The 23,479-nt window shown below is 43.0% G+C and overlaps 1 protein-coding gene across 1 annotated transcript in view; it reads right to left on the bottom strand.

Moving 5' to 3' along the window:
- LOC122804073 (F-box/WD repeat-containing protein 7-like) overlaps positions 1–23,479 on the bottom strand; it is a 380,857-nt gene that overhangs the window by 298,328 nt on the left and 59,050 nt on the right. The window contains exon 2 of the mRNA XM_044073735.1: positions 19,634–19,819. Within this exon, the coding sequence (XP_043929670.1) occupies positions 19,634–19,787 (154 nt within the window). The 5' untranslated portion in view covers positions 19,788–19,819. The remainder of the gene's footprint in view (positions 1–19,633; positions 19,820–23,479) is intronic.

A 23,479-nucleotide genomic window follows, 5' to 3' on the forward strand; every position in this document is an offset into this window, starting at 1 on the left:
AGCTAAGGATCTGTGGGAAGAGACTAAACAGAATATAATACAAAAATTGAGAAACTGAAAGCTTTGTTATATGAATATGGATACTAAGATACAACCAATTAAAATGTTTTAGTCCCTGTAGTCTTATACACAGGTCAGGTATATTTTTATTAACCAGAGGAGAAGCTGTGGATAGCAATTAAAAAAGAGCTGAAGGATTTTATCTGGGAAGGGAAGACAGCAAGGGTCAAGTGGGATAAGCTGATTCTTCCAACAGAACAAGGCGGACTAGGATTACCTAATTTGAGGGGGTATTTTAGAGAAACACAGTTAAGGCTCTTACACATAGCACAAGCAGAAAACTATAATTCAAAGTGGAAAGAAATGATGATGATACAGGGGGAAGCTCAAGAAATAAGGAGAGACTGGGATTTTGGATGCAGACTCTTAAGGAGAACAACAAAAATCATATAGAGTATTATAAAAAACAAAAATACGTTGCACGTTCGATTCTCAGTTAGAGCGTCTTCTGTGTGTCGACATGCATTAATGGGCGTTCCTTCGTTGAAGGTTGTGCATTAGGCCCGGCAAGCCAGCACGTAAAAATCTACTGCCAATCATTAGCGGACCGAAGTTCTGCTGTGGCGACCCCTAACCGGGAAAAGCCGAAAGAGACCAATGGAATAAAATACTGGCCGAGAGTAAAATAAAAAGGATGTTTAGCTGAACGACAAAAACAACCAGGTAAGCGCTTTCACTTCTGCTTCATCAGACCATATGCACAAACAGAAATACACCCACAACTTATAAGCAGTTCAATTAGTAGGGAGGGAGCCTAGACACACTTAAATCCATCAATATAAAAACTTATGGCAGAGTACTGAAGAACATAATAGCTGTATACATTGCCATAAAAATGTAGAAATTAGAAAATATAAAAATATACACATAAAAACATACATTCCTTCATGAACAAAGAGTAGCAGCTGATAATATACACTGAAATTGCATAAAAGGTATGTGAGCATTCCAAAACTATATGTAGAGGAAAGAATAAAAATATATACATGTTGGCAGGCTACTTTGCTATCTGGACAGCTATAAGCTTGGTGTATGTGAGGAGGGGGGCACCATGGCACCGTGTGGTAACTGCAGTTATTGCAATTATATAGACATCAGTCAATATTTTGATCATCCTGACAATGGCCGAAGATTCCATTTTAAAACAAGTGCTACATGTATGACTTCACATGTAGTCTACCTTGCTCACTGTACATTCTGCCTAGTGTTCTATGTTGGTAAAACCAACAGGACACTTAAAGATAGGATTAGGGAGCACCTATATAGCATACGTTGTGCCTCTGTCAACAATGCCCTATACAAAAATGTCACCAATACTGATACTAAACATACATTTATGTTAATGTTCATTAATAGAATATATCCCAATGCTCGGGGCAGTGATATAAGAAACTTGACTGAGACCAGGGAAGTTAAATGGATGATAACGTTAAGAGCAGATCAAGGCAGTGGACTCAATGAGAAGGTCCCACTTAGACCCATTCTGAAGGGACGTGGCCTTAGGGGATAATTAGAAGTTATGTACTCACCATAACGTTCCATCTGAGTAGGTGACTTCATTCGGATGCAACCTGTGGGTATCGGATCCGATCTCGGATCCGAGCCGGCAATTCAAAAGCTTAGGCTCCGAGCTCCTAGCTCCTCCCTCTTACCCATAACCCCTTGCCAAGCCCTGACTGACCTCAGATTGAGTTTGCCTCAAAATACTGACCACAGTATACTAAAACAGCATAAATACTCGCTCTATAAAGGTCAGGGGATGGAGGGATGGTTGCATCCGAATGAAGTCACCTACTCAGATGGAACGTTATGGTGAGTACATAACTTCTAAATCTGAAGTAGGCAGACTTCATTCGTCTGCAACCTGTGGGACAGAGTCCCTAGCTACCTGAATCTTGGGCGTCATGGAAGGATGTTCCGAGCACCGCTGAGCCAAAGGATGCGCTTCCTCTAGAAACAACATCCACCTTGTAATGAGAAATAAAAGTATGAGGCGAGGCCCAAGTAGCTGCAGCAGATATCATCCAACGAAACACGGGACTTAAAGGCGGCTGAGTGAAACTGCCCTAGTAGAATGAGCCGTAACCCTCTGAGGAGCAGGTCTGCCTGAAGTGTCATATGCCTGCAGAATGCAATTAGCAATCCATTTAGATAGAGTGACTTTAGACACTGCTTTACCCAGAGCAAATTTAGCAAAGGAGACGAACAGCTGATCTGATTTCCTGTGGCCAGCTGTCCTGTTAATATAAAACGTAATTGTCTATGAACATCCAATGAATGCAATTTGTATTCTCCTTTGTTTGAATACTTGGGAAAAAGACAGGCAAATTGATTGACTGGTTAATATTGGATTCAGAAGAGACCTTGGAAGAAAAGATGGATTGGTCCTGAGGCACACCCTATCAGGGAAGAAAGAAAGATAAGGCGGTTTGACACATAGAGCCTGAAGCTCAGACACCCTTCTGGCTGAAGTGATAGCTACCAGAAAGGCAGTCTTCCAGGAAAGGTATTTTAAATCAGCAGAAGCTGCAGGCTCGAAGGGAGGAGCAGTAAGGGCCTGCAGGACTAAAGACAAGTCCCAAGGCGGTACAACCTCCTTGACTGGAGGCCTTAACAAAAAACTCCTTTGAGAAAGGTTTTGCATAATTTCGCTGTCATAAGGGAGCTGTGTCCTGGCCAATGTGATAATGCGAGATAGCCGCCAATTGTACCTTAATCGTGGAAGAACTGGCCCCTTGATGAAAGAGGTCTGTTAGAAAATCTAGCACCGCAGAGATAGGTGCTGAAAAAGGATCCACAGTTCTCTGTCCTGCCCATATAGAGAACCTCTTCCATTTACTCCGATAAACCTGTCTGGTGGAAGGTTTATGAGCAGCCACCAAAATGGCTTTGACCGGTGAAGAGATACCGGGAGTCCTAATTAAGGTTGGAATTGGAGCAGCCAAGCTGTCAACTTCAGGGTCCGCAGATTGGGAACTGGCATTCCCAGAGGGTGAGAGATGAGATCCGAATTGGATCCAGAATCCATGGTGGATTGATTTTGTGAGACCATACGAAGGGAACCAAGGTTGTCGAGGCCAGAATGGGGCAATGAGAATCATTCTGCTCCCCAAACTGTTGGCTTTCTGCAGAAACCTCTGCATCAGAGGAAGTGGAGGGTAGGCATAAAGGAGACCGGAGGCCAAGCATGCACCAGAGCATCCTCGAACTCCTGGTGGGGAAGCAGAGCGAAGAAATTATCGCATTTGGCGTTTGAGGGAGAAGCAAAAGATCGCAACAGGGTTGCCCCTTAAACGGCAAAAATCTTCTTCGCTACTTGAAGATTGAGGGACCACTCGTGTGGAGAAAGGATGGTGCGACTGAGCTTGTCCGCAAGGATGTTGGACTTTCCGGAATGTGCGTTGCTATCAGAAAGCGTTTGGTGGAAATTGCCCATTCCCAGACTCTCATGGCCTCTCGACAAAGGGGGTAAGACCTGGTTCCTCCCTGCTTGTTGATATACCAGACTACGGACATGTTGTCTGTCTGAATCGCAATAGTCCCTGTAGGAAGAACGTGGTGAAGTGCTTGCAACGCTAGGAGCACCGCCCTCATTTCCAGGACATTTATATGCAATGACGTCTCTGTGGGATTCCACGTGCCTTGGACAATCTTTCCCGCAGAATGCCCCCCCCACCCGAGGCAAGAAGCGTCCGTGGTCACTGTGGCTCGGGGAAATGCAGCGCAAAAAGGTCTTCCTGCTAGGGGCTCCGGAGAAAGAAGCCACCACAGAAGGGAGTCCCTGCACGCTCTGCTGACCGCAATCGGAGCGTTTAGAGATGAACAAAGAGGAGACCACTGAACTTGAAGGGTCCATTGAAGAACCCGCATGCGTAAACGGGCATGAATTAGAAGCGGGATAGCTGCCGCCATAGAACCTAGGGCCCTCAGGACCCGAAGCTGCAGTTGGAGATGGTTGAAGGATTGCTGTCACATGACACCTCAGGCTGACGATACGGTCTGGGGTGAGGAAGGCTCGCATTGATCTGGTGTCTAGTCTTCCTCCTATGAAATCTATAATTTGAGTTGGATTCAGAAAAGATTTCTCCCAGTTGATCGTGATGCCCAGCCTTGGTGCTAGTTGAAGGAAGTAATCCCTGGCTGAGCACAGAAGATGCCTTGATGATGCCGTCAGGAGCCAGTCGTCCAGGTACGGAAAGACCTGTAATCCCTGGAGCCTCAGGTGGGCCGCTACCACCGCTAACACCTTGGTAAACACCCTGGGTGCTCAGGTGAGACCAAAGGGAGGACCCTGAACTGATAATGACTGGCTCCCAGCCGGCGAAGAAACCTCCTGGATCGTCTGTCCATCCGAATGTGGTAGTACGCATCCTTGAGGTCTATGGAACACATCCAGTCGTTCTCCCTCAAAAGGGGGAGTATAGATTGCAGGGTGACCATCCGGAACTTTTGCTTGGTTACTGACAGGTTCAACAGGGAAAGGTCTAAAATTGGTCTTAAGTCCCCCGTCTTCTTTGGCACCAAAAAGAACCTGGAGTAAAACCCTAATCCGGCTTGATCTGGGGGGACGCGCTGGATGGCTCTTTTTCTTAGCAGCTGCTCGATTTCGATAGCTGCCGCCTCCCTTTGGTCGGGTGGAACATCTGGGAGGCTGCGAGATTTGGGAATCTTGATTAGGGGTATTGAATATCCTCTGGATATAAGTGAAGCACCCAACTGTCTGTTGTTATGGACTCCCAAGAAGTCAGGTGCATCGAAAACCACCCCCCGACTGCCTCCAGAGACGGACAGCCGGGCAACCCTTCAGGGCTGCTGCGTGGGTCTCTCAGAGAAGGGTTCTCTGGACCCAAAATTGCCAGGAGCCCCCCTGCCTCTGGCACGACGACCTCCCGTCCTCCTCTGCCACGGAAGGACTGGTTATCCGGAGCAGGTTGGGACTGCTGCGACTTCGGAACCACATCTTCTTCTGTCCCTTTGGTTCTTAGAGAAGGACCTCTGGGGAGCTGAGAAGCGGACTCCGACGGCAGACAGCGTCTTCCCGTCCTTTTCGCTCTGGACTAATGTCTCGCGAACAGTCTTGCCAAACAAGGCAGAACCATCGAAGGGCATTCGCGAAGGTCGCCTTGAAGGGCTCAGCAAAATCACAATGGCGGAGCCAGGCCTGTCGCCTCATGACCAGGCCTGCTCCGCTCTAGCGGCTCCCTCAGTAGCATGAGACAGCAGCCGCATAGATGTATTGGATACAGATCTGAGAGTGGCCATTCGGGTGGAGTAAACCTGTTTATCCTCACTCGAGATGGACTCCGGGGGAGATGCAGCGTATTCTTTAATCAGATCTCGCTGCATCCTAATGACATGTGCCATGTAGTTCAGCGCTCTCAAGGAGAAGGTCGCTGAACTAAACACTCGCTTCCCAATGCGATCCATCGAACGGGACTCCTTGCCCGGAGGATGGACAGAGGGACTCTCCCGGGCCAATTCCCTCTTCGTGGCTGCAGCCATCATCATGGCATCTACTGGGGGACCCTTACTCCAGTGGGTGCGGTCTGATGGAGGAGAAAGAATGCGGTCCGGGCGCTTAGGGATAGGCTCAATGGTGTCCGGATCCTTCCACGCCCTGATAGATATAAGATCTACCAGGGGTCAGCAGGAGGACACCGAAGAGGTAGAAGGGCCAGCCTCGAATACCTCCAAGAACGCAGACTGGTCCGAAGAAGCCTTGGCGGCAGACCACCGCCCCCTGATGCTTAACACCTCCCTGGTGTCTCCAAATGCGACGTCCTCAGGGGTGACCTAGGGAGCCTTCCCTTCATCCAAGTCCGTGTCTTCAGTGACGGACTCAGGGGAGTCCATGTGCCTCCTCTTGCACTTGCTTCCGAGGTACTTCATCGGGGCTGTCCGAGGAGTACGCTACAGCAGATGGATGTACCAAGGGAACCACTTGGGACATCGAGGCGGGCTGTCCCTGGGACCGGCCGGTGGGGGCCTGGCCCAACTGCAATGGAGTGCGGGATGGAGCCGTGGCAGGGACCGGGGTCCGGATGTCCTCGACAGTGCCCTTTCCATAACGTTGAAAGCCGAGGGAAGCCAGCTTCTCTAAGCCCGAGCCGACCCCACTCGGATCCGGCGACGGATCGGAGTCGAGCGAAACCGCCGGATCCGAGACCAGTGTGCTCCGACCTGGACGGAGCCGAAGACACACCAGCTCCCTCGGATCCGAGGCTCGGCCCTCGGCTCCGAGAGGTCGGTTCGCACCAAGCACTCAAGGGATGGGACGGATCCGAGGTGCGCCGACCTATCGGATCCGACCCACCCCGGATCCAAATCTGCACGGCGCCGATAGCTCCGAACCCGTGGTATGGGTCGGAGAAGGAGCTAAGGGGCGAAAAGGGGTCAAGCCCCTCCCGGTTGGGGGGGGGCTAGGAGCTCTCCCATTTGCATTTGGGCCTGGATGAATTTCCTCATCATCCGGTCCATATCAGCTTCGCTCATAGAAAGGTCGATCTAGAGGAGGCCACGAAGCAGACCTAGAGAGCCGTCTCGGTGACCTCCTGGAAGGGCTAGCCTCCTCCTCCTCGGGTCCAGGAGAGAACCGAGGGGAGTGGAGCCGAGGAGGAGGAAAGCTAGAAGGCACAGGGGAAGCCTGCTTAGATGGAGGAGCCGAACTGGAAGCTTCGGCTCTCCTCTTGTGGTGCTTCTCCCTGTGCCTCTCCTTCTGTCTCTCCCTAGAAGAATCCTTCCCCTCCGGCAACTTTAAGGGAGGTTGAGTCCCAGCCGGAGGGGGAGAACTCACAGCAACAGGTTGCTGACTGGAGGGCAGAGGCGAAGCAGTATCTGGGGTAAAAGACCCGCCAGCACCAACCGACCTCCGTTCCCTTAAAGCCGGGGTTGAACCCTGCACAAATGGTACAACCAGAAGACAGGTGTTCAACCCCAAGATGCGATTCTGAGTGTGGCCATCTGCTGGGGACAGCTTATGGCCACACTCGGTACATTTCGAAAAAACAGCCTTAGGGGCTTCAGACATTACACCTAAGGCCTAAACACACACACACACAAACAAACTACGTAAAACCGAGTAAAATTAACTAAAGAGGAGGAAAGCCTTAACCACACACAACTCTAACTATATTAATAACAAAATAGAGAATTTGAAAAATTTTCCTGTCAGAAAAACTACACTTATCTCAAACCACGCCAGCTCTAGAATTCGCTGTTTCTGAAAAGCGGCAAACGAAATCTGGGGTCAGTCAGGGCTTGGCAAGGGGTTATGGGTAAGAGGGAGGAGCTAGGAGCTCGGAGCCTAAGCTTTTGAATTGCCGGCTCGGATCCGAGATCGGATCCGATACCCACAGGTTGCAGACGAATGAAGTCTGCCTACTTCAGATTTGATGTTAAGCCTGCCTACACGTATATATTTTTATCCTTTCCTCTACAGTTTTGGAATGCTCACACACCTTTTATGCGGTTTCAGTGTATATTATCAGCTGCTACTCTTTGTTCATGAAAGCATGTATGTTTTTATGTGAATATTTTTATTTATATTTTCTAATTTCTACATTTTTATGGCAACGTAATCAGCTATTATTTTCTTCAATACTCTGCCATGAGTTTTTATATTGATGGATTTAAGTATGTGACAGTTTCCTTTCAGGGATTGGCTCCCTACTAATTGAACTGCTTATAAGTTGTGGGTGTATTTCTGTTTGTGCACATGGTCTGATGAAGCAGAAGTGAAAGCGCTTACCTGTCTGTTTTTGTCGTTCAATTAAACATCCTTTTTATTTTACCCTTGGCCAGTGTTTTATTCCATTGGTATTTTTGTTTTGTATTTTATTTTCTGGCTTTCCAACGGTTTATTCATCTCAGCTTGTATAAATTTTAGTATTTTATACAGAGTATTATAGTCATAAAATAGCAGGGAGTATTCTAAGAACTAAACCAGCAGGAGAATAGAGAAAAGAGATTCTGCCGATAGGGATGACTGTGGTTAGGGATACAGATAATAGGCAAGAGGGGCTGGAATTTATTGAAGAAAACTGGCAAAGAAACCAAGGTATTGGAAGCAATAACTACAAAGGGAAAGGTAACAGAATGGGAAGAGACCAAGAATTTATTTCGATTACAAGTTAGAGATTGCCTTCCCTATCAATGATTAATATAGACAAAGAGAAAGAAATAGGGGGGTCCTAAATGAAAGACGAGTACTGGTTTTAATAGTATCTAGAACAGAAACTGCCATCAAAAGAGGAATAATTAGTAAAGCATATAAAATATTGCACAAAGTTATAAGAATCAATCAGAGAAGCTTAGAAAGGATTGGGAAGAGAGACTGGATAAGCAATTCACAAAGACATAATGGGGGGATTACATATATATCTCCCAAATATGCAACAAAGTCTAAAAAATGTAGGATCTTTGCCTGGAAGTGTTTATGTAGGTATTTCTCTACCCCAAGTAGACTCCAAAGAATTTTTCCTCAGGTGGATAGCAAATGTTGAAAGTGTGATGGGCAAGTAAGAGGTAGCTGGGAACATGTTTTTTGGAAGTGTAATGAGCTGGCAGACTTTAGGGATTCCCTGTAAACCGCGCTGTTGGAGATGCTGGGTGAGCAGATTAGATTGAATGGGGAGATAATTTTTTGAGCTATGATACAGAATCAGAATTGCCTAGACATAGTAAAGCCTTGCTGAATCTAATTATGATTGCTGCCAAAAAAGCTATTACTAGAAAATGGCAATCAAAGTCTAGACTAACTTTACCAGAAGTAGTGACTATAGTAACAGAGAGAAAACAACTGGAATTGGGATCTTTAGAAAAGGGACAGAGCAAACTACATAGAAAAAAATGGGAATTGTGGGAACAATATATGCAGAGAGGGAACAAGGTTTAAGAGGCAGGATTTGAATGAGCCACATAATGCCTAATTGACAATTACATGACAGATTGTAAGTGATGTATAATGTTTGCAACTACGGTTGTTTCAATGGTGTCTGTGATGTATAATGTTTGTAACTTAAGTGGTGTCATCATTGTTTTTCATTTAAATAAATGTAAGATTGCCTACATCATATGTGATAATTTAATAAACATATTTATTAAAACAAAAGTTTACAATATCTCTGGCCCTTGTCTCTCAGTTTCTGTTTTCACACTGGGAGAGCTGAAGTTAAGCTGTTGATCAGTATGCAGCCATCTTGGAAGTTGAGTACCCTCTTTTGTTGTGCTAGTTTAGATGTTACATGTGTACAGAGCTGTAGCTAGGCCAGGTGGGACTCTAGGCAATCGCCCATACTGACACCTCCCTCCCTTCTGCAAAAATAGAAAAAAAAGTCCTTCACAGATGAGAAGCAAAAACTATCTACTCAAACACCTTTCAGAAAATGCAGCAAAATGCTAGACCTAACATAGTCTAAAATGCTAGACATAGCAAATCATTTAATCAACTGTGACTTCAACAGTGGCTGTTTAGATAACTATGATTAGTACTTGCAGTTGTAAGAACAGACTGACACTTGAACTGACTGTCACCTGTTCTATAGTGCCAGTCATAACTCTCTAACAATTAGTACTTGAGGAAGCAGTGCCATTCTTCCCTCCCTAGCTATGACTTTGTATTTTTAAGAATATTTAATAACTGCTTCTTTAGATTGGCCAGATTCTTCAGGGGTCTTAGATTTATCTCATCTATCCCCTCCCACAGTGTGATTTTTGTTTGTGCTTTTAAATGTCCTTCTTTTTTTAATGTTTCTTAGTCAAATAAAATGAAAGGGACACCTCAGTTTAGTTGCCATTTTACACTGAGCTAATTGAAGGAAGGACACTCAGCAAACTCAGAGCTATAATATATAACATTAAGTATCCTGTTTTTTGTTTATTTTGTTTCTTATTTCTTTGTTATTTATAGCACTTTGTGTACTGTGTATTTTTCTAGCTAGTTTCACTGTGTGTGTGGTATTAACTGGAAATTGTCCACTTTTATTAAGCATCTGTTGGGTTGTTTGTTTCTGATAACTTGTTGCAGTTAAACTCTTTTTTCTAGAGGCTCCTTTAGCTGTTTAAAACTTTCATTTAAAGGCTTACTGCTGCTTTTCAGCTGTGAGAAACATTTCTGCAGTTTGTTTCACACCCTCCCTCCCTGTTGGTATAGTGTTTTTATAGTTGGTGGATTTGCAGTTGCCCGCCCCTAGTGTAAATTTGATCTGGGACCCTCCTCCCAGTCTAGTGTCATTACCTCATTCTACCCAGTACAGGGAGAACATTTAAGAAGGCCAATCAGCTTAGTTGCTGCTACTCCTTTCTTTCTTTCCACTAAAAAAAAAAAAAAATTTTTCTAAGCTTGTTTCTTGCCTTTCCTGTGGGTAGTCTAGCCTGAATATAGATTTGCTGTGTCCAGTTTTTGTTTCAGCACTTGTTCAGAACTTATTGTAAGCACTAAATAAGCTACAAATTACTACAGCACTCAACTTTCCTCACTGTCTAGAGGAAAACAGTTTCTAGAACTTAACAAATAAGCACCTATCCAGGCATGTCTAAGGGTCAGCCCCCAGTGTTTTCTCCTGTCTTCCTGATGAATCTGGGCATATTGGGGCAATGCAGTAATTGCCTCATGTTCACAGACAACCCTCTCCTCCTACCACCCAACACTATAACCTGTGAGAGATGCACTTATATAGCCAAACTGGAAGCAAAGCTTTCTTCACCCAAGACTGGATTAGACAGTCAAGAGGAGAAGGTAAACACTTGTGCCACACCACACTCAGTGCATAGTCCCTCAAAACCTACACCACCAAAACACACACATAGAAACACAAAACACACACCTACATTCATGGAGGCTCTCAGTAAAAACCTGCCCAAGCAACAGGGACCTCCAAAGCAGAAACACAAGCAACATCCACCCCCCAACACAACCCAAATGACACATAGCCCACAAACTCAGTGTGCCACTCAACCACAGCCCATAAGGCATAACAATGTACCCAACACTCTAGTCATAGGTGACTCTATAGTCAGGCACACTGATGTTCCACTCACCAGGCTAAACAAGGAGAAAGTTACTGTCAGCTGCCTGTTGGGTGCCAGGATCCACCACATAACACATGCACTCAGGTCACTCCACAACAAGTACAAATATGACTCTGTCATTGTCCATGTTGGTGTGAATGACCTGAGACGTACCTCCTTGGACTACATGAAAGGGGACATGGAGGAGCTGTCCGATCTTGTAGCCCAGGCAGGTATGACCCAAGCCCTGAGTAGCATCCTGCCATCACCCAGAATGATACCACAGTACAAAGACAAAATGATTGACTTCAACAATTGGCTAAGCTTCTGGTGTCACTCTAAGGGGATCCAGTATCTGTCTGCCTGGGATGACATGATCGACAAGCCACGATGCTTTGCCAGAGATGGCCTGCACCTGTCGCCCCTAGGATTCCGGATACTGGCTAAGGCTCTAGCCACCCCTATAGTGCCTTTTTTAGACAAGGTTCAAATGACAAATTCACCACCCTAACAGGTACAGGCAAGAAGAATCTGAGGGTATTGCTACTCAATGCTAGAAGTCTAAACCTCAAAATGCACTCTCTGGAGGCACTCCTTAAAATGGAGAACTCATGTACCAACTCTTGTGCTCAACGTTTTCTGGAATTCATAAATTCCAATGCCATGGATCAACTTATCCACACCCCCCACCAGGGGCAGCAATATCCTAGACTTGGTTATTACCAACATAGGCAACCGGTGCTCCACACCAGAGGTCAATTCCTCGTTGGTCAGATCCGACCATAAGCTAATCACCCTAGACATCCACATCCCTCCCTCACCCCCCATTAGGGAAACCACAGTAAAAAATTTCTCCAAAGCCAACTTCACACTTCTTAAGACAGAAGTGGAAAACTTCACGACACCCAGGCTGATGGACAATAGAGGTACGACTGTTGAATCCTACACAAATGCACTTTATAAGCACTTACATGAGTGCATGGATCATGCAATCCCTAACAGAACCAATATGCTATCCTCCAAAAAAAAGGAAGCTAATCTGGTGGTCCCCTACCATAAACAAACTCTACAACAGAAGAAAGAAACTGTTGCAAAAAAGAGTAAAATCCCATGATGGGAGAAACTCCCTGGTCAGCTTCAGTAAGAAGCTGAGATCCCTCATAAAATCCACCAAAGCTAGTTATGAAAACAAAATTGCCACTGACTCTAAAGACAACCACAAAGCATTCTATAGCTATGTCAAGAATCTCAATGGCAACACTCAGATATGCTCTGAGTTACAGCACAATGGCACTAAATATACAGAACCAACGGATATTGCCAACATCCTGGCAGATAGGTTCAGTGCTAACTTTACCCCTCTGTCATCCCCTAAAGGGCCCATCTCTATACCAGAAGAATGCAAAGTTCCTGTAATCACAGCTGCACAGGTAAAAAACACACTATCCAAAGCCAAGAACACAGCATCCATGGGACCTGATGACATCCCAGGCTGTGTTCTACATGAACTACAGAACGAACTGGCACCCCACCTAAGTACCATGTTCAATCATAGCCTCACCTCAGGCTATGTGCCCACTGAATGGCGCACAGCAACAGTTATCCCACTCCACAAAGGGAGAGCCACCACAGACCCCGGAAACTACCGCCCAATTAGCCTAACGAGCCTGGTCTGCAAGGCTATGGAGTGTATCATCATGGAACTTATAAACAATGACATTGGTAATCTCCAAACTTAGGACCCCACCCAGTTCAGGTTTGTAAAAGGCAGATCATGTCTCCTAAACCTGATAGACTTCTTTGAAGCAGTCACCAAAGCTGTAGATGAGGGTAAGGTGGTTCACACAGCCTATCTAGATCTCGCCAAGGCTTTTGACACCACCCCCCATTCTGGAATTATAGATAAACTCACTAAACTAGGTATAAATCCCTATGTCACAAGATGGGTTGCCAACTGGCTCACTGACAGAACCCACACTGTGAAAGTAGCAAACTCCAAATCCAGCTTCAGACCAGTGACAAGTGGAGTATCACAGGGTTCAGTCCTGGGTCCTCTCCTGTTTGGTATCTACTTCTCTGAAGTACAGGCCAACACAGAAGGTCTTTGGCTAATGAAGTTCGCAGATGACTGCAAACTAGGAGCCATAATCAAAACTCCAAAAGATGTGGACATCCTACAAAAGGGCCTTGCTGAAACAGATGCCTGGTGTCAAAGCCATGGCCCCAAGCTCAATGCCAAAAAGTGCACTGTCATTCCTTTTGGTAAAAACTCAGTACCCATGAACTACCACATAGGTGGTAGTCTACTTAACACTGAAAGTGTAATAAGAGACTATGGGACACAGGTGGACAGTAGTCTCTCCTTTGATAATCACATCGCCACAGTAGTCAGGAAAGCCTTCTATGTGGCACACCTCATCACAAAAGGTTTCTCATCCAGGAAAAAAAGAGGTCATTGTTCCCCTCTACTCGTCACTCATTAGACCCATTGTAGAGTACAATGCCCCTTTTGGTATGTACCTCACAAAACATCTACAACAACTGGAAAGGCCACAGAAATACCTCACAAAGAGGATTACCGGACTCAAAGAGATACCCTATGCAGACCGTCTCAAAAAACTGCAGCTTTACTCCATTGCATATCGCCTACTCAGAGGCAATCTCTGCCTAACACACAAAGTTATGTCAAACCCAGAGCTTTTAGACATGCTCCACTTAAAGAAATCCCAATCCCTACGAGCTACATGCTCTAGGGACCTAAACCTCGTCACCACAATAAACAGAACATGCTGGAGGAATAGATTCCTGTCCCAGAGACTTCCCATACTCTGGAACAAACTACCTATCTATATCAAACAAAGCTCCTCATTAGCACTGTTCAAGAAAAATCTTGATGATTGGATGGGAGATAGGAAATTCACCCCGGGGATCACTTCTGTGGCTCTGCTCGACAGTGGCACAGGAAAATAATTTTCTTGGGTGGCAAAGGCCAGGGTACCTTTGGCTAGGCTTATATAGGCCCTAGGGCCAATAGCCTAGTACCTACCTATGAACCTATAAGTTTGGCAAACAACATAAGGTTCTTGTTTATGGTCAAACGCTAAACAAAACAAGAACTGGGTGTGGTAATCTTTGGATGCAATTTTATGTCCACAAGTACACTTTACTTAATTGATCTAGGGGTTGAAGACATACTCTTACCTTAGACAAGTCAAGATAATGACGTTTTTTTCAAGTTTACACTGAAAAAAAATTACAAGTGTAAGAATGCGCAAACCTAGTTCCCAGTAAAAATCATTATTGTGAAACCGAAGGAACAACTGTACTTGGACAATGACAAGAACTGAATAAAGCACATGCTAACTCGATTTATATAAGGGTTTTATACCACCTACAGATGTACCTTCAGAAGCACAAGATCAGAGTTAATCTACAAAGGAAAGAGAAAAGCTTTGAAGCAATCCTACTCAAAGGAGCTCTGCCAGCTACATTCACCTCAACTTATTTGATTCCAAAAACTACTTATGAAAGCATTTCCTTTCAAATATTCTAGGTCTTTGTGATCTTGTAATACATGTAATGAGAAGACTTGAGGGCTTCCATTCCCATAGATGACTCCATAATGTATGCAAAGCTCCCTGTTTTTCCTCCAATATCTTATCACATGCTTGACTAAATGTTTCCACTAATATGCCCTTACATACCAAATGAACCAGATTACCCATTTCTGACCTGACTTCTGTCACAAAATCTATCAAACCTGGGTTAGGATTCAGAAAGATTCTCTCAAGTTGCACATATTAACTCAACATACAGAATCTCCAATTCAGAGACACGATAAAGTCACACAGAGAAGCACCTCATTAGTGGACAATTATCATGACTGAATCGAACAGTCCATTTGTTCACCCTACCAGCCCATGCACTGCAGTAGCATTGGCACCCCTCTATACACACATTCAGACTCCTGTGTATACATGCACACACTCCCAGATATTCACACACACACACACACACACACACACACACACACACACACACACACACACACACACACACACACACACACACACACACACACACACACATTTAGCCAATCCATAACTACCCACCAGAAGTGCAGCCACCCAGACAGACACAGACAGACAGACACACATACACACATCCATTCAGCTGTGTACCCCCACAGACATGGTCATGCATATTCACACACAAACTCATATACACTACACTAACCTGTAGCTGCAATATAAGCACTGACTACTCACAAAGAAGTAAGTTGTTGAACATTGTCAAAAGATGCCATTTTTTCCGCCTAGAAGGAAAATTAACTAGGCAGAGGATTCTCTGAATCACTCTGCCAGGTTGATTCAGAGATGTCACATTTTCTGGGAGAGTGCACTGCTCTCTGCGATATGGCCACAATAATGAGACACCAGTAATGGGAGAGTTGTCTCTGAATTAGAAAGACTTATGTTTAAAATGTCTGCATTGCTGTAAGCCTGTCTGAATCCCAGGGCTGGTCTATTATCAATGTCAATATTTTAAAGACACTGATACTTTGACAATATACTTAATGTTCTCCCTATTGAAACCCAAATTTTAAAATGTGACTACTGAAGTGACTCGAGAGAATAATGGCCATAAACATAATAATCCACCAAATCCAGTATAATTATAGGACTTAAAAATCACACCTCTTTTTCTCAAGTGAATATATACTAAACAATTTTATTGGGTTCAACATATAGAAGTATGCAGCAGGGTAAACGCCCTATCCAAGCAGCAACAAATAAGTAGCACAAAATAATAAAAGTTAGGGCGAAGCACAGCTCAGAGATAATTTGTCCAAAAAATCCAATGATCATCAAAACTGGAACATGTAGAGCATAATTCAATCACATGAGGCAGTAGACAAATCCAGAGAGGGTAATCCAGCAGTAAAACCACCTTCGGCTTCATCAGACTCGATAAAACACCATAAATTACAACATCTTAAATATCCAAACACTAATAGAATAAAGCTATTAACACATTAAACAAATAATTAGCATCCTGTTAAAATAACATAACAAAAATAGCTGAGAATGACCAAAAAATGCAGCTGAACCATAGAATAAATACAATAAATAATATGCAGAGCATATGGTAAACACCAAAGAATACACATTATGATACAACTACAAGGAAAAGACTAGTATGGTGCATATACTAACAAGATATACACATAAAAACACACAAAATATATAAAAAATATATAAAGAATATATATGTATAAAAACCAATAAGTAATGCACCAAGACTAGCTATGATATTGAGGCCAGGGGCATATCTACAAAGATACCTGAAAGTGAGCTAAAAAAACATGTGCAACCATTACATGATGCCTCAATTATATACTTTTAGTCTCCTCATTCTCAAAAAAGGCTTCAAAGACAATTTAGAGTTCAGACCAGGACAAACATCAGATCTAAACCTCATAATCCACACATTCTCTCTGCTCTCAGTTATAGTTCTGATATCCCCTCCTCGACTGGTAACATTAATAATTTCTATAATCCTAAAAAAAAGTGTCATCTGTATCCAACACGTGTTTGGCTAATGCATTGGTCTTATTTTTACTCTAATATTGTATAGGTGTTCACATCCTGTCCTCAAACACCTGTTCGTCTTGCCTATATAAAAAGACGAGCAGGCATTACAGGAAGCTAGATACACTAAATCCCTAGACATACAATCACCTCTGACCTTAAATTGATGGGAAACTAAAGTAACAGGATGTATAAAAATATCATCAGAATTAATAAAATTACAAAAATTACATTTCCCACACTTCCTGGTTCCAAATGGAGTCACTATTGAATCATTGGTGATGGTATATTTATCACAGAGTAATCTCTTGATGTTTCTCTCATTCTTATATCTAAACTGTGGAACATCACCAATAACTCCTTTAATATGTGGATCAACCATGAGAATGTCCCTGGTGTTCTCACTATATCTTTGATAACACCAATGTCTTTAGTATAGAACATCAAAAACACAGGGTGACTATCTGGTTTATGAACAACATCAGTGGGAAGATCAGACAGAGTACTCACCAAATGGCTGTCAGACCTCAACTCAATGAGTCCATCCATGCCACTCAAGATGTCAGTAGTATTATATCCCCTCAAGGTAAGTCTATGCTCTAAATCAGATAAATCATCAAGGAAACCAACTTCAGTAGGATTATACCTAGAAATCCTCATACTCTGCCCTTTAACTATATTATTATACACAAATCCATGATGCATACTATGGCGATGTAAGATAGAATTTTATTGGGTTGCTTAATGCAGAATGCAACAATGGTGCCCCCACCACAAACTCCTGGAATTACACACCTAGCAACTTGATGAGGCTCATCTGAAAGGCCATGGAACAGGTAATAACAGACCTGATAAACTACAATATAAACAATCTTTATAAGACATGATTCCCAATAGTTTGGCTTTGTTAAGGAAATTTTCTGTCTAATGAATCTGGTCATTCTGTAACAGGGCAATGCAAGCTGTGGACAGTGGTCCTTCATGCAGCATACCTAGAGTTTGCTAAAGCATTTGATACCACACCATATGCCAACATTATCAACATGATAGATGCACTCCAAATTTATCCCTATGTATTTAAATGGATAGCTAACTGGATGAGGGACAGAACCCACATTGTGAAGGTGGCAGGCATATCCTCAGAGAACATGAAAGTAACCAGTGGGGCAACACTGGGATCTGTGCTGGGACCTGTGCTGTTTGGAATACACTTCTCTGATCTCCAAATCAAAAACAGGGCACTTCAGCTATCCAAGTTTGCAGATGATTGCAAACTGGGTGTTATATTTAAATTCCCTTCTAATGTGCAGAAGCTACAAAGTGAACATGAATGTGCAAATAGTTGACTGTCTTAAAAGAAGCTAAAACTAAATGGTAAAACATTTAACATTGTTTCATTTGGCAAACAAACCGTCCACACACTTTACAGCATAGTAAATAACCCACTCCAAAATTAAGATTCTGCAAGAAATCTTGGAACATGGGTAGATACTTCCTCTCCTTTGAACATCACATTGCAACAGTGGTCAGGAAATCCTTCTTTCTATCTGGCACAACTGATGACAAAGGATATTTCCTCTAGATCCAAAGAATTCCTTATCACTCTATATTCTGCATTAATTAGGCTAATCACTGAATACAATACCTCCTTTGTGATGCATCTTACTAACTACATCAAGGTTCCTGACAAAAAGATCATGGTCCTAAAGGACCAGAGCTACCTAGACAGATTGCAGGCCATATCCCTGCATTCAGTATCCTATAGAGTCCTTAGGAGTGATTTGTCCCTTGCTTTCAGGGCCATTAGGGATCCAGCAATCCAAGACCTCTCATTTTTTCCACAAATTAAACATTCTAGTAAACACTAGAACTGGACATCAGAACCTGCTTCAGCAAATAAACATATCATGATGGGCAGAAAAATTTGTCACACAATAACTATCCCTCCTTTAAAACAACTTCCAGTCCAGATTAAGCAATGTGACACACTAGCTTCCTTCAAAAAGGAATTACACAGTCAGATGGATATTCATAAACTCACCCCCTTTATAACTGGCTTATTGCTCCTTAAAAAGGAAGTAAGGTTTAAGGGTAAGTAATGGCAAATTGTAAATGGCCACAAGGCCCATTTGCCTTGTACATTCTATGACTGGATGACTCAAATGAACACTGGAAGTTTGTGTACCATGCTACCTTTTATCTATTAAAAGAAGCCCTAATGGTCATTTTTATAGTGCAGATAAAAATATTTGCAGCAAAGAGTCCTTAATGCATCCAAAGTTCTTTTCATGGCTATGGCTGCTATGAATGCCAGGGAACTGGAAACACCCAAATATAGGGAGTTAAAAAATAAACAGGAAGGGAATATTACTCAGTAGTAAAGTAAGTTCTTATGTAACTGAGCCTCTACACCTGTTTCTATTAACTGCTAAATTAGTCTAATATTTTAAGACAAACGCCGATTTTCCTTCAGATTAAACCCTGATGATTGGATCGGTAATCTCAATTTTACTATGGGGCTAACTGGCCTTTCTTGAAAAGGAAAGGAAGCCTAAGTGTTGCTACTGGCAAAAAGTGCATGATCATTAGACTAAAATTAGCTTTGAAAATCCTATGAATCATATTTTGAAGTATTAAGATTTATATTTTAATACAAATTTTGACTAAAACTAGCACAGCACAGTCATGTTACTGCATTTTCTTACGTCAGTACATGATGTGTGGTGTAATACTGCTAAATACAGCAATACAGTACTTGATGTTATACTACCCATGCTAATAGTATTCTACAAGCACAATTTTTTAGAGCCACCTAGCAATTACTACTGCCCTGCTTTCTTCTTTTATCTAAAGTTATTGGCAACTACAACATTCCAGACAGTTCCAATTAGTTGAAAATTTAGGAACTATTTTGATCTGAAGAAAATTGAAAAGCAGTACTACAAATTATGAAAGATACATTCGGTACATCTTACCATCGCAATCAAGACAGTTCACTCTTTTTCTGTGACCTCGAAGCAGTGGAACCACTGTGTATCTTCCCTTGGCCCAATTCTGCTGTAGGTAAGCAGCTCGGCAATATACCTCTTTCCAGAAACAGACAGGTGTCAAAGAAGGAACCTTAGACATATCAGCACCCTTGTATACTGGAGATGAAAGTCCTAGTAGAAACAGTGCTAGAGTTAATATAGCAGAAACCAAAAAATGCACTAATAATAAAAGGACAAATCACAACAACAACAAAATCTTATAGTTTGAATCTCTTAAATTACTAATTCTAAGCTGGCTCCATGGCATGGAGGAATGGAGTCCTGACTGTGACTCAGGTGACCAGGGTTCCATTAGTGGTCCCGATACTACTGGAACCAGCATGGAGGGATAAGAATGAAGAAAATGGCCTGTTAGCTTGTTCTGGGGGGGGGGGTGCTTGGTAAGCACAAGAGCCATGCAATTTCTCTGGTGGGGACTGGGTGTAGCTACTCATGCTCAAGGATACTTGCTAGAAATTGTGGAAGTGAGGCGCAATGACTGCAATCAAATCACTGTATGCCCGCTTTTCCTTATGAACAGAGAAAACTCAGGGATTGACTTAAACCACCCATAATGGATACTTAAATGGTGGCCCCTTATGGCTGACCCTCACCCTGATGAGAGTGAATGAATGAGCCAATGGGACATGTGGGAGGACTGAAGAGTAATCATCAGACAGCATAGACAAAAATATTAAAAAAAGTAGTGATTCTACCTCTGCCTACTGCACAAGTTAATTTGTCAAACTTTAAGCAGGGATAGCCCACAATATTTGGTAAAAACTATGTACCCGTGAACTACCACATAAACGGCAGTCTACTTAATGCCAAATGTGTGATAAGAGACCTTGGGACCCAGGTGGACAGTAGTCTCACCTTTGATAATCACATTGCCACAGTAATCAGGAAATCCTTCTATGTGGCACACCTCATCACAAAAGGGTTCTCATCCAGGAAAAAAGAGATCATTGTTCCCCTCTGCTTGGCACTCAGACCCATTATAAAGTACAACGCCCATTTTGGAATGTACCTCACAAGACATATGCAGCAGCTGGAAAGGCCACAGAAGTACCTCACAAAGAGGATTACTGGCCTCAAACAGATGCCCTACACTGACTGTCTCAAAAAACTCCAGCTTTACTCTGTACCATATCGCCTACTCCGAGGAGATCTCTGCCTAACATATAAAGCTATGTTAAACCCAGAGCTGTTGGACATGCTACACCTAAAGAAATCCCAATCCCTCCGAGCTACATGCTCTAGGGACCTGAACCTTGTCACCACAATACACAGGACATGCTGGAGGGATAGATTCTTGTCCCAGAGACTTCCTATACTCTGGAACAAGCTACCCATATATGTCAAGCAAAGGTCCTCATTAGCACTCTTCAAGAAAAATCTTGATGAGTGGATGGGAAATAGGAAATACACCCTGAGGATAACTTCTGTGGCTCTGCTCGACAGGGGCACAGGAAATTAACTTTCTTGGGTGGTGTAAGCCAGGGAACCTTGTTGGCTAGGCTTACATAGACCCTTGGGCCGATAGCCTAGTACCTACCTATGAGCCTATATATGATTTCGCTAGGATACCATGGCTGAAGGAGTTTGAATAACAGCTGGGGTACTGGAACAGCCAGACAGAGGATGGCAGTGAAGTGCACAGAACTGTCCCATCCTGAGGAAAAGGTTTGGTGGTTTTCCAGCATGCTGATGTGCTTCCTGCAAGTAGAAGCTTGACAGGTATTCTTTTTTTTTTGTTAGGTATTCATTTTTTAAAAGATCTTTATTGAATTATCACTTGTGATACAAGAAAATTTACATTTATATAACAGCAATTTATACAACAGCAATCACACTGTATTAACAAGTTTATATTTACAAACATTCTACTTCACATATATTGCTATATATCATATAGCCTAAGCAACATTACGAAAATTATTCAATTCCTGCCCTTTTATTCTTAAACAAGAAACATCTTTATTAAACCATCGCTTAAGACATAGGCACTCATACATTTATATAAATGAAAACAATCCACACCAACACAATCCTAGCTGCAAGCATTTTACATCACAAACCATACTGACACACTCCCAGTTGCAAACATTGTACATCATTTATAATCTACTCAATCATTTTCAGTCAAACATTACATAGCTCATTTAAGTCCTGACTTCTTTAAACCTCATTCCTCCCCCATATGTATTGTTCCGACAATTCCTATTTTTTTCTATGTAGTTTGCCCCTACCATTTTCTAAAGATCTCAATTCCAGTGGTTTTATCTCTGTTACTATATTCACTACATCTGGTATCGTTGGTTTAGATTTTGATTTCCATCTTTTAGCAATTGCTTTTTTTGGCAGCCACCATAATTAGACACAGCAAGGCCTTACCATATCAAGGCAATTCCAATTCTGTATCATAGCTCAGAAAAATCATCTCCCTCTTCATACCAATATGCCCACCCAGCATCTCCAAAAGGGCATCCCATAGGGAATCCTTAATGTCCGCCAACTCACTACACTCCCAGAAAATATGTTCTCAGTTACCTCTTTCTTCCCTATCACACTTCCAACATTTGCTATCTATATAAGGAAAAATTCTCTGGCGTCTGCTTGGGGTATAAAAATATCTATGTAAACATTTCCAAGCAAAAATCTTAAATCTTCTAAATTTTGTTGCATATTTGGGAGACATACATATATCTTCCCATTGTTTCTTTGTGAACTGTTTATCCAGTCTGACTCTTCCAAATCCTTTCTAACCTCCTCTGATTGATTCTTATAGTCATCATGCAATATTTTATATGTTCTTGAAAGAAAGTTACTGTTTGTCGTTTTTGCATTTAAGTTACCTGTAACACATTGCACTCAAGTTACCTGGCACTTGCTCACTAAAGCAATTATATAAGTCCGCACTAAAAATTAAAAGCACTACACCCTCACTCCCCACTGGCCCTCGTTTTCAATTATTAAGGAATTCCCAATATTATTCTAGCATGTTCAAAGGTCAGTTGTCAATCTCCTCTCCGGTCCAGCTGGTGAATCTGGGAATCTTGAGGCAATGTTACAACTGCCTCATGTACACAGACAACCCTCTCCTCCTCCCAACAAATTCCAACACATGTGAGAGATGCAACCATATAGTCAAACTGGAGGCTAAGCTCTCTCAACTCAGTACTGGCATAACCAGTCAGGAGGAGAAGGAAACCACACTCACTACAATTCCAGTCTCACATAGACCTACCACGACAGCAAACCAAACACATAATCACACAAAAACATACTCGAGGCTCTAAATAAAGATCTGCCTAAGCAGCAGAGACCTCCAAAGCAGACAACCAAGCAACCGCTACCCCAAAACAAAACACGTGCAACACATATCTCACAAAGCCAGTGTGCCGAACAGTCACAGCCCTTAAGACTAAACAACACACCTGATACACTTGTAATAGGTGACTATCGTCAGGCACACTGACGTCCCGCTCACCAGACTGAACAAGGAGAGGGTCACGGTGAGCAGCCTGTCGGGCGCTAGGATCCGCCACATAACACAAGCACTCAGGTCACTCCAAGGCAAGTACAAATATGACTCGGTCATTGTCCATGCTGGTGTGAATGACCTGAGACGTACCTCCATGGACTACATGAAAAGAGACATAAAGGAGCTCTCTGAGCATGTAGCCCAGGCCGGTATGACCCTGACCTTGAGTAGCATCTTACCCTCACCAAGAATGATGCCACAATATGAAGACAAGATGATCAATTTCAACAATTGGCTTAAGTACT

Source organism: Protopterus annectens, chromosome 6.part0 (genome assembly GCF_019279795.1).
Source record: "Protopterus annectens isolate FY-2018-M chromosome 6.part0, PAN1.0, whole genome shotgun sequence".
Lineage (NCBI taxonomy): Eukaryota > Metazoa > Chordata > Ceratodontiformes > Protopteridae > Protopterus > Protopterus annectens.